Source organism: Amblyomma mixtum, chromosome 3 (genome assembly GCF_055824585.1).
Source record: "Amblyomma mixtum isolate Tamu chromosome 3, ASM5582458v1, whole genome shotgun sequence".
NCBI lineage: Eukaryota > Metazoa > Arthropoda > Arachnida > Ixodida > Ixodidae > Amblyomma > Amblyomma mixtum.
Window position 1 is genome coordinate 308029670 of NC_143014.1, and position 14882 is coordinate 308044551.

The 14882-nt window shown below is 46.9% G+C and overlaps 1 protein-coding gene across 6 annotated transcripts in view; it reads left to right on the forward strand.

Moving 5' to 3' along the window:
* The window catches only part of LOC149355542 (valine--tRNA ligase, mitochondrial-like), a 64262-nt gene that overhangs the window by 40295 nt on the left and 9085 nt on the right, over positions 1-14882 (forward strand). For 3 of the 6 annotated variants that reach the window (XM_089583877.1, XM_089583878.1, XM_089583879.1), the window contains exons 11-12: positions 557-742; positions 8971-9129. In XM_089583877.1, the coding sequence (XP_089440003.1) occupies positions 557-742; positions 8971-9123 (339 nt within the window). In that variant the 3' untranslated portion in view covers positions 9124-9129. Of the gene's footprint in view, positions 1-556; positions 743-8970; positions 9130-10516; positions 10638-14882 lie in introns of all 6 variants that reach the window. The other 3 variants (XM_089583881.1, XM_089583876.1, XM_089583880.1) reach the window with 2 other exon arrangements.

The window sequence follows — 14882 nt, forward strand, 5'->3', positions numbered from 1 at the left end:
ATTTCAGACGCAGGAAACTCGAAAGTAGCCGTGAGGCCCCCAGTCAAAAGCTAGCCACGCCTCGAACATGCTGTGGCCGCCACCAGCAGCAAAGAAAAGCGCAAGAATTCATGAACAGAACAAGCCCAAAATGGCGGCCCTCGGTTTAGCGTGCGAGGAATGGCGCGCACACGAAGTAGGGGCATTTTCGACGCTTGCTCGCGGCTCAGGGGTCGCCGTGGCTTGTTATATTTCCAATTTTCAATATTTTTACCGCAAATTAGACATTGATAATTACAGAAAAGGTAGTTTATAACACATACAACCGGAATGTACACTTTTCCAAAAATTGACTTTTTCGCAATTTTTCGGTTTTCAAAGGTTGCGTCTCCCCTAAGGGTATGAAACAAATCGCGTTAATGGCTGCTTTCAGCGGTTTCTGTTCATACACAGTCATAGTTATTTGTTCACATTCACACATTTATTGCAGTTATCACAACGCAGTGTCCACATTCTTGTCTTTGCACTCATAGCTGCTCTGGGTGCATCGCCCACTCTCCTTTTCTGCTGCCCGCAGGGTCTGTCGCGGTTTGAGGCGCGGGATGCCATCCACGGGCGTCTGCAGCAGGTGGGGGCCCACCGCAGTCGCCTGCCCCATGCGACCACGGTGCCCGTCTGCAGCCGCTCGGGGGACCTGCTGGACTTCCGGCTCAAGCCACAGTTCTTTGTCCGCCTCCAGCGGCTGGCACAGGAGGCACTGCAGGTGTGAGGCCACGCTTTGTGCTCACCACGGTCATTGTGGTGATTGCCATGATGCCGGACGATGCGGTGATCCTTCTCTCTGTGGAAAAAGTGACAGTGAACGATGCGGGGGCAAAGGAGCCAGCTATTCTCATGTATATTTTGTTTGGTCTTTTTATGCATATTAACTATGGTAGAGCACTTTACCCATGCATGCAATCCCTAAGTGACCACCGCCGCTGCGGTGTCTCAGTGGTTATGGCGCTCAACTGCTGACCTGAGAGATGTGGGTTCGATCCCGGCCGCGGCAGTCGAATTTCGATGAAGGCGAAATTCTAGAGGCCCGTGTACTGTGCAATGTCAGTGCACGTAGAACCCCAGGTGGTCTAAATTTCCGGAGCCCTTCACTACGGCGTCCCTCATAGCCTGAGTTGCTTTGGGACGTTAAACCCCAATAATCCAATCAGCTGAGCGACCACTTCCATATTGATATTGACTATACAGGTCACAAGCTGATGAATGCATCTTTGGAAAGCGGTTTCCTACATTTTCAACTGAAACTGGACCACTGGAACAGCTCTGGTGTCCACTGCCATTGTTGAACTGGTGCAGTGTTCTTGGCACGGTAGTGTCATTAAAATGCAAAGCAGAAGTTTATTCCCTCGTCTGCCAGAAAGAGCTTCATTGCCAGGTGGGCGTGGAGTTTTTTTGGTGATCATACTTTTCAAAATTTGTGTGCATTGAGTGCTTTGGACCACTTATGCACTTACAAGTGCACCCTCGTGAATTCATTCCTCTGGTTTTTCTTTTTCTGGGTCAGGGTGCATGGTAAGGGACCAGTGATGTAAAAATTGTTGGCTGCATTAGTGGTGGAGCTGGCTGTAGCTCATTGTGTCTGTAACTTCATCTGGACAATGAAAAAGTGTTATGAAGCTCTAACCAGGTACAGGGCACTGGCATTAGTCACAACTCTTGTGACTGTTTAGCCTTGAATTGCACCAGTGTGTTCGCAGAACTTTTGGGAAACTTAATAATTTCCAGTGGACATTTTTGTGTTGTTTATGCCTCAGATCTTTAATGCTCAGTATAAAATAATGAGTCCTCTCGTTGTGTAATTTTGAAGAGGTTTGAGAACCGAAATATTGTTTTGGCTCTTGGCATTCTTTTGTAGTAAGAGCCCTCTCAAAGTGAGTGCTTGCATTTTTATTATAATTATTTGTTACTTTAAACTACTGCTCACTTTGGGGGCTATAGTAATGCTGTTATGAACAGGCACCGGCACGAGCGTGTACAACGCGCAGCTTAGCCAAAACTACCTTGGACCCTGTAAATTGGTTGACTCCACGCATGGGTTAACAGTATTTCAGATGGCTGTGTTTAGACAAATACTTCGACTTATATGTGGCCATATATGGTAACTACGACGTTATGACAATCATTCAATACCATTGGCTAGAGGGCCTTCTTTGGGGCACTTGCCACTGCGTTCTTCAGTTGTATTGACTATAACGCACTTGAATGAGTAGAGCAAGGACGCAGTACACTGTCTTGATGAGTGACTTCCTGCAAAGGCAGGCAAGAAGCAGGCAAGTGGCCTTGTAGTGCGAGACTTGAGGTATGGGTGCTAGGAATATCAGGGGGATTTATTGGTAGAGTTCGGTGAGCAAACAAGAGAACCAGAAGTGGACATGGAAGAGCCCAAAGGGGGAGACTGGGAATGAAATAGACTGCATATTGTGCACTCGTGCTGTTAACATGCAGGATGTGAAGGTGCTCGGCAACGTGCGATGTGAAGACCATAGGATGGTCAGGTGTCGAATTAACCTAGACTTGAACAGGGAACTGAGGAAACTAGTAAGAAAGAAGCCTATCTACGAGCTAGTGGTAGGAGGGAAAGTAGAATTCAGGATCTTGTTGGGGACCAGATATCCTACTTTAACCGAGTACGATGACCTTAGCATTGAGGAGATGAAGGGTAAGCTCACAAATATCATTGCAGAGTATGTTGTCGAAGTAGGGGTTAGGGTAGCTAAACAGGATACTGGCGAGCTCTCTTAGGAGATGAAAGTCCTGATTAAGAAAAGCCAAAGTATGAAAGCCTCAAAGCCGATAGATAGGGTAGAGCTGGCAGAACTGTAAAAGGTAACCAATAAGCGTAAGTTAACCGACTTAAGGAAGTATAATATGGGGAGGATCGAGCAGGCTGTGAAGAAGGCAGACAAGACTAAAGAGCAGTGAAGAGGAATTTATTCATTTTAAAAAATCAGATGTACGCCCTTAGAGACAAGAAGGGCAATGTCATTACAAATATGAATAAGATTGTTCGGATAGCGGAAGAAGTCTACACAGATCTCTAGTGTAGCTGAAATAATCAGGGTGCTATTGATGAAGCCACAGGCATGGAAGAATTGGACATCCCGTCCGTAATGAAAGAGGAAGTAAGGAAAGCCTTACATGGAATGCAAAGGGGAAAGGTGCCTGGTGAGGATCAGGTAACTGCAGATTTGTTGAAAGATAGTGAGGACATTGTGCCTTGCAGGTGTCACACAAAAGTATTCCTACGATGTTGAATGGTAAGCGCTCTGTGTGTGTGCAAGCCTATAAAGCAGAGAAAAGGCTTCGAAGGGGAAATTCAAGACGCCACACTTTATACATGACTGAACAACAAACAAAACAGGACACTAACATAGCCCAAGATAATGTACAGAAAACACCGCAGTCCTACCACACTAATGGTCCTCACGCGTAGACCACAAAGTCGCACTCAAACAGGCTTGCTACCAGATGTGGGTCGTTCGCACGCTATCTCAGATGCGGAGTACGAACAGAAGTTCAGGTGGTACCTTGTTTCATGAGACATCGCTGTTCCACGAGAAGAGTGTTAGGGAGGATCAGGTGAAGGGAGTCGGTGCGGCTACGTCGCTTTAGCTGGATGTCAGCGTTGGAGCGTCCTCGTACCGCTGACGAGGTCTAGGAGGTAACAATAGCCGCTGGCTGAGTCGCTGTTCCGAAGGCGTTGACACAGGGCCCGCGTACCAAAGACGGGGTCAGCATCGTGATCCACAGGACCAGGGCATCAGCCAGTAGGGACTGCGCCTGGGCAGTAGGCCTCATGATCGAACACCTCTCGCAGCAGCTGACGGCCGTGTGCCAACGTCCGCACCTAGAATGTTCCTTCTCCTGTCCACGTTGCCACCCGTCCTTTTATACGTCCACTTCATTTTCTTCTCCTTGCGCCTCGTTTTTAGTTTCATTGTCGTCTTCTCCATCTCTTCCAAAAATACCACTGCACTCTCTTTTCTTCCCGCTTATCTTTCTCACTAGTGCCACGGGCCAATTAATGTGCCTTTCCTTAGGTGCAGTGTTTTACTCATCCCTCTTTTCTTTTTTGCCCGTGATGGCTGCCGTGTGTATGCAGTGCCTCATGACCTTGAGCGTACCGGAATCTTGAACGCTAATATCATCTTAATCCATAAGAAAGGCAATGTTACAGACTTGAAAAATTACAGACCAATCAGCTTACTGTTCATTGCCTGCAGTGTATTTACTATAGTAATCACTAATAGAATTGGGTGAGCCTTAAACTAAAGTGAACCAAAGGACCAGACTGGCTTTCGGAATGGCTGCTCAACAATAGACAATCATGCCGTCAATCATGTGATAGAAATAAGCAGAGGATATAACCATCCTCTGTATATAGCCTTCATAGATTGCGAGAAAATATTTGACTCAGTCAAAACCTCAGCGTTCATGCAGGCATTGCGTCACCATGTTGTAGAAGAGGCATATGTTAGGGTTCTGAAGATATCTATACCAGTTGTGCAGCAACCATAGTCTTTCGCAGGGAAAGAAATAAATACTGATCAGGACGGTTGTCAAGCAAGGAGACACAATTTCTCCAGTTCTGTTCACCGCGTGCTTACAGAAAGTATTCAGAGAACTGGTTTTGGAAGAATTGGGGGTATAAGTTGATAGAGAATACCTTAGTAATTAATGTACAGTTCACTGATCTCTTCACCTTGGTAAGTAAATTTGGGAACAAAGCAGAATAGGGAACGTAGGCAGGCAAGCCAGAACTGTGGGTCTCAAGATTGGTATGCAGAAAACTAAGGTAATGTTCAGCACTCTCTGAAGGAAACAACAGTTTACAGTAGGTAGCAAAGTGTTGGAAGTGGTCAGGGAATGCATATGCTTAGGGCAGGTAGTGACCACAGATACAGATCACGAGAGAGAGATAATAGGAGAATAAGCATGGGGTAGAGTGCATTTGGCAGGGACTCTCAGATCTTGAATGGCAGTTTACCAGTATCCCTCAAGAGGAAAGTTCATAATAGCACCATCATAATAACCAGTGGGGCAGAAACATTGAGGCTAATGAAAAGTGTTGAATTTAATTTGAGGTTAACATAGCGAACTATGGAAAGGAAAATTATAGGTGTAAAAATGATGGGTGGAAAATGATAAGTGTAAAAAAGCACTCTTCTAACTCAAAAAGCCCATTTTTAAAAATTGTAGAACATGTGAGGTGAACACCTAGTATTTCAGATACTCTATTTGGTATATCCTTCAATATTATTTGTTGTGCTTGTTTGGCTAAGTACTGCCTGCTCTTGTGTTGGTTTTGGTAAATTATTTTTTTCTGTGTCCTCCTGCAGACCTAAAGAGTATTGTGTAAATAAATAAAATGAATAATCCAGAAAATTTTCTGAAAGCAAAGTACCTGTAGCGACAGCGCCTGCAGGTTCCTGCAGCTGAGCGCTGATGTTATATCACTTCGCCGGCCACAATTTTTTCAGCGTGCTTCCTCCGGGAATGCTATTCTGGCGTCAGTGGGACTGCCGAAATGGCTTGCCAAAACAAGGCCTACCAAAATTGAGGGCACAGTGCCGCCTGCAAGAGTAGGCCAAGTGCCCCTTTGATTTGTCGTAGAGCTTTGGTATATTTGCGTTCTTGAAGTGACAAAACAATTTGCATATTTAGTTGCCGATTTTGATGTGGAAATGTTCTTCATTTGCAATTTTCTCAGCCTCGGCTGCTGACCCAAAAGATACGGGTTCGATCCCAGCCGGGCGATCGAATTTCGATGCAGGCGAAATTCTAGAGGCTCGTGTGCTGTGCAGTGTCAGTGCACGTTAAAGAACCTTAGGTGGTCGAAATTTCTGGAGCCCTTGTCTATAGCCTGAGTCGCTTTGGGACGTTAAACCCCTCAAACCAAACCAATTTTCTCAGTAATGCAATCACCTTCCTGTACAAAAAAAACGTTGATAATGTTCTTGAGGCACAATCAGTCAGTCTTGCTTAGTTCTATATTTTCCTTTAGTGCCCTTTTAAGTACAGTTCACTAGTTATAAGTACCAGATTTGTCAAAAGTTTATTCTCTGCTGCTGACATAGACATTCTGGGCTACAACCGTTGAGAAGGGAGGCACAGTTTAAACATCTTTAAAAACAATGTAAAGAATGTGACCTTGAAAGGTTTTAATCACTGAGGTTTAGGCCTGGGATATTGTATAGTTAGTATACAAAAGTTTGCATTCATATTGGTTTGTCACTGCTGGCTACACGTTATGCAGGGGGTCCCAGCTAACTTGGACCAAGATTTATAAAAAAACTAAGCGTTCTTCAGAACTGAAATCGCGTGGATGTTAGTCGGGTTTATCTAAAGTTACAGTACTATTTTTTCGGTCCTTCTATTTGAATAATTAGTCGAGATAATAAAATTAACTTTTTAAATATAGCTTGAAACATTCAGGTGTCAATAGGAAAGCTGTGGAGATCCGCAAATATTGTCCAACCCAGGCACTTCCAACGAGATAGACTTAGCGTGGCCGTTTTTATTCGGGAAAAACGGAAGCCCGCGGAGTTTAAAAAATACCACATGACATTGCGCGCTCCACGCCTAGATGCGCCGTGATTACAGCGCTCTCATCCGTGCTTTGTAAAAACCATCACTCGCTTCGCGCCTTTCATGCTGCTGAAGACGACTTCACGTTGCGCTTGGTTCCAAGATAAGCGCCAGTGGGTTCGGGCGGCAATTGAAAGAAAGCGCGGCTCCTGTTCTTCAGCGTAATTCACACGACGTTATCAGGCTTCTTATATGCGTCTTTGCTTGTTGGGATCTTGCTCCCAAATTCAAACTCATGAGATTGTCATCGTTCCTCAGCATGCATTCTACTAACGTGACAGCGCAATTATCGCCGCAGAAGTGGGAGCCGTGCTTTCTTTCAGCTGCCGCCCATACCCACTGACGCTTATCTTGGAACCAAGCACAATGCGAAGCCCCCTGTCTTGGGCAGCACGAAAGGCCTGAAGCGAGTGATGGTTTTTAGAAAGCACGGATGAGAGCGCTGTAATCGTGGCGCATTCGGGCGCACGGAGCGCGCTGTCACGTGGTATTTTTTAAACTACGCGGGCTTCCGTTTTTCCTGAATAAAAACGGCCACGCTAAGTCTATCTCGTTGGAAGTGCCTGGGTTGGACAATATTTGTGGAGCTCCACAGCTTTCCTATTGACGCCTGAATGTTTCAAGCTATATTTAAAAAGTTAATTTTATTATCTCGACTAATTATTCAAGTAGAAGGACCGAAAAAATAGTACTGTAACTTTAGATAAACCCGACCAACATCCTCGCGATTTCAGTTCTGAAGAACGCTTACCCCCAAACTCTGAAAGCTTCCTTACCTCAGTAAGGGAGCCTTCACTGCTGTGAGGAGCCCTCATGTCAATCTGAAAGCTTCCTTACTGAGGAGCCCTAAGTAAGGTCGTCCTTGGTGCCTCCTCACAGTTGAGGCAGCTGCCAGCTGCCTTCATGCGTCCTTACGTCGCTCCTGGCCCTGGAGGAGCGCTTCACCTCACTGCTGCCACAAGTGACTCCGCACACTCACGCGAGCGGCGAGACACGGCGCAAGGACGCGAGCCCGGCGTGAGCGCAGTTGAGCAGGCGGGAGAAAATGGTAGCGTGGACTGACCGCAACGCGGGCGACTGCGCGCAATTTTTTAACCGTGCTTGTGAATATGCATTCGATGAAGTGTACCTGTATCCTCGAACGGCTAGGTTGCTTCGCGATGCGGTGAATCCAGTGGAAGTGCACTCAGAGGAAGAATTTGCGTTCAGATTCCGCAGCGGTGCGGCTCTGTCACACTTGGGCATTCGGTGGCGAGAGCAAGCGAAATCCGCCGCCGCCGAAATGTTGCCTCGTTCACACCTCCCGGCCACCACGTCGCCGCTCGTGGCGTGAGAGATATGGCTAGCAAATAGCATAAATCGACGCTGTCAATGTACCATAAGCGTGTGCATGCTTACGTACGCTAAACGCAGGTATTTTGCAGGACGTTACAACGTTTCTCAAATTTCCACTTTTAATTCAGCTTATACAAACAGCGACGCAATGACATGACGATTGATGTTTATGTGGCTATTCCCTTTGCATCTGGTGGACGAGTTTTCCGCCTAGCTCAGCCTAGTGGCGCCATCTGGTTGTTAGGACGGAAACCATTTCTGTCAACAAACCGATGGTCCTAAGCCTAAAAGCGGCTGAATCGCCAATCTAAATAAAAAAATAAGGCAAATTTATCACTCATACTTTCCTTAGACGCGAGATGAGAGGAAGCGAAAGACCGATGGCCCATTTATGGCCAGCGAACGCACTGAAAAACGCAGTAACGACGACGAATTCAGTTCGAATCGAGGGGCCCAGCTTCGAAGGGCGCCGCCATGTTTGTTGTCGCCGCGGGAATGCAACTTCCTACTCGGCGTCCTATTGGCCGATGTGAAGGAACCCTCGAACCCAGACACGCGGCATGCGTTCCTTACTTGAGGAGAGGCGAGGAGAGCTTTCAGAGTAAGCTGTCTTCCTCCATCGAACATTCGCGGAAAGGCGGCCTCACGTAAGGTTAGGAAGACTTCGAAGGAAAGGAAGCTTTCAGAGTTTGGGCCTTAGTTTTTTTTTATAAATCTTGGTCCAAGTTAGCTGGGACACCCTCTATACCCTCAATTCAGATGGCTGAACAAAACTTGCCACATAATTGAAAATTCCAAACATGCAAAAACTGATGGACTATAACAAACTTGAGTATAACACATCTGCACAGGTGCCCTTTAGTTGTCTGCACTCAGTGTAGAACATAAGGCTTTGTTTCCATTCTTTGGGCCTTAGCAAATCAAGGGTGCACATTTATCCTTGATATTAACCCAGTCTCAATGAATCTGCACTTTTTTCTTGTTCATGACTAAACTTTTTGCTTTTTATAGTTGCAGGAGCTTTCGGGGCTTCGTGGAACAACCTTGAGCACAGCAGCCCGGCGCATTTTAGAGGCACTAATGGCATCTGAATCGGCGGTGAAGTACAGCTGGCTTGACCAGGAAGGGAAAAAAAATTTGCGGAACTCACTGTGCGTGACCTGATCTACGGTAAGTGAACTTTCCCAACTGATTGTACATTGGGCTTTTTCTGATCTTTCAGCTTCTTAGCATTTCCCCAGTGGACTTATGAAACAGCTGGCAGTTGAGATGGCTCTGTACACTGCAGCAGCTACCGTATAAACGCGTGTAAGGGCCGCACTTTTTTTTCCAGATTCGGGAGCCAATTTTCGGGGTGCGGCCCATACACGCGATTTAGAAAAAAAAAAATTTTTTTAAAGCAAAAACACAGCAATCAGGGAATGAACGGCATTTATTCTGGTGCACGCTCATCCCAAAGAAGCCGCGCAGCATGTCCGCTGTCAACGCGTAGCCGTTGTTTCGCATTTCCATCACTAGCAGAGCAGTTCGGGAAACTCACACGGCTCGCCTCGGAAAGCGCGTTTTTTGCAGCTTGTGTTTCTCAATGCACCCTTTTGATTGCACGGTCATCGGACGCACTTCTCGGCCACCTCGAGTTCCCTGCCCGCCGCACGCTTGCCGCGTTCGAGAGCTAACTCCCAGCCGTGTAGCTGATAAGGTGCTTACTCGGCGGCAGCACGCGAAAGCCACAACTACGGCGAATGCGCTAATCCGCCATAAAAGGCTGGAGCTGGCGATACTGATGCTGATTAGATAGCGGGAAGTCGCGCGGGGGGGGGGGGGGGGGGGGGGGAATTGACGATGATGATGGCTGCGGCCTCGGGCGCCATCCATGGACGGTTTTTGGAAGCTCTTGTGCGCGTGCTTGGCCTCCGCGATCAAGCGCTCCGCGATCGAGCACACCGTTGTTCGCAGCCGGAGCCGATCGCGGAGGCCACGGCACGTGCATTTAGAAGGCTATTCCCGCCTGGGTCATGGAAAGTTCGGGTGCGGCCCTTACACGGATTTATTTTTTTTTAAACATTGCCTTCGGGAAAACGGGGTGCGGCCCATACACGGGTGCGGCCCTTACGCGCGTTTATACGGTAGTTGCCGCAGTAGCTTAGTGACCAAGGGATTTCACCGCAAGCTCAAAGCTGGACGTTTGATTCTGGACAGTACAATGGGAGGGCTGCACAGGCACATCAGTGCCCCGAGTGTTGAAAGTTTTCTGAAACTCTCTGCTGAGGCATGAACCCGAACCCAAATGATGCACTGACACACAAAAACTGAACAGTCAAGCATCAAGGTACTCTGTACTGCCAGCTGTACCTCATATGAACCTGATTACACTGGAGAGATACTCACAGATGCGTTGAAAGCTATGCTATGAATTGAATGTAATGCCCTGTGAAGCACTGTTAAGGACCATGAGTATTTGTCTAAACTGGCCACTTGTAGTTCATGCTAGCCACAGTTAATTGCTGAGCTGATACCTCATGCTTCTTGAAATGATTTTTGACACACACAATTGCAGAAAATGTTAAACAGATGACAACGGTGGCAACGAAGAAAGAAGTTGAAGATGTGACAAAAACTTGGCTACGCCGTTGCTACCGAAAAGCTTCACAAACGACAGCAGCTTCCTGAAATCTCGAGTGAGTGCACCGCTGTGTTTCACAGCTGATTTGCTTGCATTCAGTATGAAATTCTATGCTAAGGGAAGCTTGTTGGAACCGTAGTTGTCATTTGGCAAGGCGGAGCACTTGGAAAGACATGCTGCTCATTACTGTCATTTGTGTGGTGGCTATCAGACAAAATGACAAGTGCTCGCTAGCGCAAGCAAATTTTGCTTCAAATAAAAATGTTGGCAAATATCACATAGCAATAAGTTCCACCCATCATGTAGATTCCATAATTTGCCATGTCTTTACAGTTGACAGTTAAAGACATTTGTTTATAGTTAAACCTGTCTATAACGAACCTCCATACAACGACTTCCTTGATTTTACGAAGTTTTTCTATTCCCCGTCGCCAGTCCCATAGAAGCCCATGTATTTGTGACCTCAAAGTAACGTAGTGGCCGGGGGAGTGAACCTCGAAATAACGAATTTGCCCCGTTGACCGTCTTGTCTTTTCTCCCCATATTTTAAGAACACAGATCTAAATAGTGCCAAATTTCTTCGTTACTTAATGGCCGAGAACAATGAACGCCGAAAAAAAACATTCGCAGCAGCGGCGAGCGAGCATCACCACTCGCCCGCTCTGTGGTGATGATGATAGTGCACAGGCGCTGCTTGCTTTCACGCCGGCAGCGCCACGCTTTGGCTGCTGGAGAAGTCACTTCACTTTGTATGCGTGACACTAGGTGGCACGACACGCGTTTCTCGAACTGTTTTCAGTTTGTGCTTTTCGAATCTCTTTGTTCCGTTCGCCGCGCCGGCGTGTGCTCTTCGATCTCGACTTCGTGTGTGTGTGCACCAGGTCACCGTGTGTGTGTGCGCCGGGTCGCCGTGTTTGTGTACGCCGGGTCGCGTTGGTGCTTTGACACATCGAGAATGAATGCGTCCACGAAAAAACGGAAAATATTGCTATTCTGGACGCCGTTGCTGCAGGCGAGAAAAAGAAGGATGTTGCTGCCAGGTTTCAAATCCCAGCCAGCTCTCTCTCTACGATTCTCAACGCGAAAGATGCGATTCGCAGTGCAGTGGAGTCTGGTGCTAGTGGCAAAAAGAAGCTAAAGCCATCAACGTATGCCGACGTAGACAAAACGGTGTACACGTGGTTCATGGACATGAGGGCTAGAAATCTTCCGATCAGCGGCGCTCTCTTGCAGCAAAAGGCACGGGATTATGCCTGTATCTTGGGATTTGATGACTTAAAAGCGAGCAACGGATGGCTTCAAGGCTTCAAGAACAGGCATGGCATCGCTGGAAAGATTATAAGCGGTGAGTCCTCTTCTGCGGACAGCGATGCTGCAAATTCTTGGGTAGAAGAGAAACTGCCAGCAATTTTGGAGCGCTACGACGCGTCCAAAGTCTACAACTGTGACGAAACGGCCCTTTTTTATCAATTGCTCCCGAACCGCACCCTTAGCCTGAAAGGTGACGTCTGCCACGGAGGCAAGCAGAGTAAACTTCGTATAACTGTTTTGCTTTGTGTAAACTCAGACGGATCTGACAAGTGCGTCTCACTGGTTATCGGTAAGAGTGCCCGCCCCAGGTGCTTCAAAGGAACACACCGGATGCCCGTGAAATACGTGGCTAATACGAAAGCATGGATGGCGCGGGCCATATTTGGTGACTGGTTGTTGTTGTTGAAAACTTTTATTGTCCAACAGATAAGGACCACACCGCCTGGGCCGCTCTGTCTCACCCCCCCCCCCCTTTACGGGGGAGGGGACTTAGGAGCGGCCCAGCCGCACGGGATGGTCGCAGTCGATGCTGGCCGTGTTGGTTTCACCGGCGGCCTCTTCTGCCAGTTGGACGGCAGTGAGTTGGAGCTCAGGGTCCGAGCTCCGCAACAAGGTTTCCCAGGCTTCCCTACTGCTAATGTTTTGCGCCCTGCCTGGGGAGTAAGGGCACTCCCAAATTATATGGTCGAGGGTTCCTCTCGCCCCACACTTTTTACATTTATCGTCCTCGAGCGTTCGATGCAGATATCAAGAAGCAAGGCCGCAGAATTTGCTTTTTCTTAGATAATTGTGCCACGCACCATGTTGAAGGCCTCGACCTTTCAAATATTGAACTGCAGTATTTGCCCGCGAACTGCACTTCACTAATTCAGCCCCTCGACAAAGGGATTAACAGCGTGAAGTGCAGCTACCGGCGTAGACTGATCCAAAAGCTGCTTCTGAACACTCGTCTTCAGCGGGAAATGAAAGTGGACATTTTCCAAGCAGTTGAGATGCTTGAAGCATCGTGGCGAGAAACAAGTGCGGCCATTACCGCCAACTGTTTCAGAAATGCCCGCATAACGAAAGAAGTTCAGGCTGCGCAAACTGACGAAGAGGAACCCTTAGGAGTGGAGTCTTCCGGGCCGCCCGATCTCACCGAAGCTTGGGGCTTACTGCGCGTGAGTGGAGCAGCCCCAGATGATGTGCAGCTCTGTGACTTTTTGTATGCGGAGGACTGTGCTGTGACTACTGAAGAGATGTCGGATGAGGCGCTGGTTGAAAGTGTCCAATGTCAGACCGGCGATGATGATGGATCTCTAGAGGTCGAGTCAGCATGTCCTATGCCTTCTAAAAATGAAGTGTTGGATGCCATCGACGTTTTGCGACGTGCTGCGGGCTCGCTGGACGATGGCGGTACAGCTTTAAGTGTCTTGATGTCCTTGAGCGATCAGTGGTGCCAACCCTCGTCAACAAACAGCACAGCAAGATCACTCGTTTCTTTTCAGTGCAATAAATGCGTTCTGGGCGAGTTCGCTGGCCTTGATTTTCACCTTAGTTTCGTTTCTGTATTTATTTTTTGAACTGTCTCGCGGAAACTGCGTAAAACCTCCCTATAACGAATATTTTTTGGGAATCTTCAATTTCGTTATATCCAGGTTCAACTGTAGTTTCAAAGCCTCTTCTGAAAAACACTGTGCATTTTGCATTTTTTCCATGAGATTATTCATGAAAAAAAAGTTGTGTGTATGCCACGTCTCTTTACTGTGTTCCATCTTTTGACTTTTTTGAACAATAGTGGAGTGGGGTGCATTTGGCAGGCACTCTCAAATCATGACTTGCAGCCTATCAGTACCCCTCAAGAAGGAAGCATATACTAGCTGCATCTTCACAGTACTTGGTTATGGGGCAAAAACTCTAAGGCTAATAAAGATATTTGATATGAAATTGGGAACAGTGCAGTGAGCTAGGGATAAGGAAGTGATAGGGTTGGGATCCCAACCAGCGGCATGCAGTTGTTTTTTCTTCTGCTTTCTAATCAGTTATATTTCAGGGATAAAATAATTACACTAACAATTTCCCACTGATCGAGACCACAAATTAGAAAAAGAAACACTCCCCTATGCTCCTTAGGTTTCGGTGACTGTTGGCTTTCTTCAAACACAGAGCAGAATAGGCTAGAGAACTAATGCAGAGCAGGGCATGTGGTCTGAAGAGTAGATAGCTGGTGGCCACTCGGGATAATAGAGTGGATTCTAAGAGATGGCGAATGTAGCAAGGAATGGGAGTGGATCATTGACAGGGGGCAGTTTCAAGTGGCAAACAACTAGGGGTGTGCGAATAGTGATTTTTTGATTCGAAGCGAATTCGAAGCGAATAGCAATTTTCTTCGAATAATTTCGAAGCGAATAGTTCGAATAGTACTTCTGGCGCTAAAAAAAGCCTGAATGACAGTAGGCATTTCCAAAACCATTTATTTTCCTAACACACGATGCCATTACATACTACACTGAGGCTTTATTTAAAACCATGCTTCAAAATTTTAAGAGAGCACCTAAAGTGAGTTAAGAACAATTTTTACCGGTTTGGTATTAAAAAGTTATAACACAAAAATAGCGCCTGCTTTCTAATAAGAAATTAGAGATAAAATACAAAAAAATGACAGTATAACAGAACGGTGCCAGTAGTACAACCAATAACTTAAACCATAGGAGTAACTGCACTACACTGCAGCAAGAGCACTGAGAACAATAATGAAAAAAAGGGCATTCTGCACTACCGGTGACCAGTGGTCGACCGGGTCAAATGTCCAACACTGAGCTAGGCAATCACGTTCGGTGCACCAACTTGCCACTTGCGTTGCTTGCGTTTCTATAGTTTAGGAGCCTCACTTCTTGTCTTGGATTGCGCGTTCTTTTCGGTTACGCCGATGGAACTGCTGCGTCCAAAGGTGTTAAAATGGAACATAGGCAGCATCGCACCATCACACCATCGCGTATCCAAAGCTCCC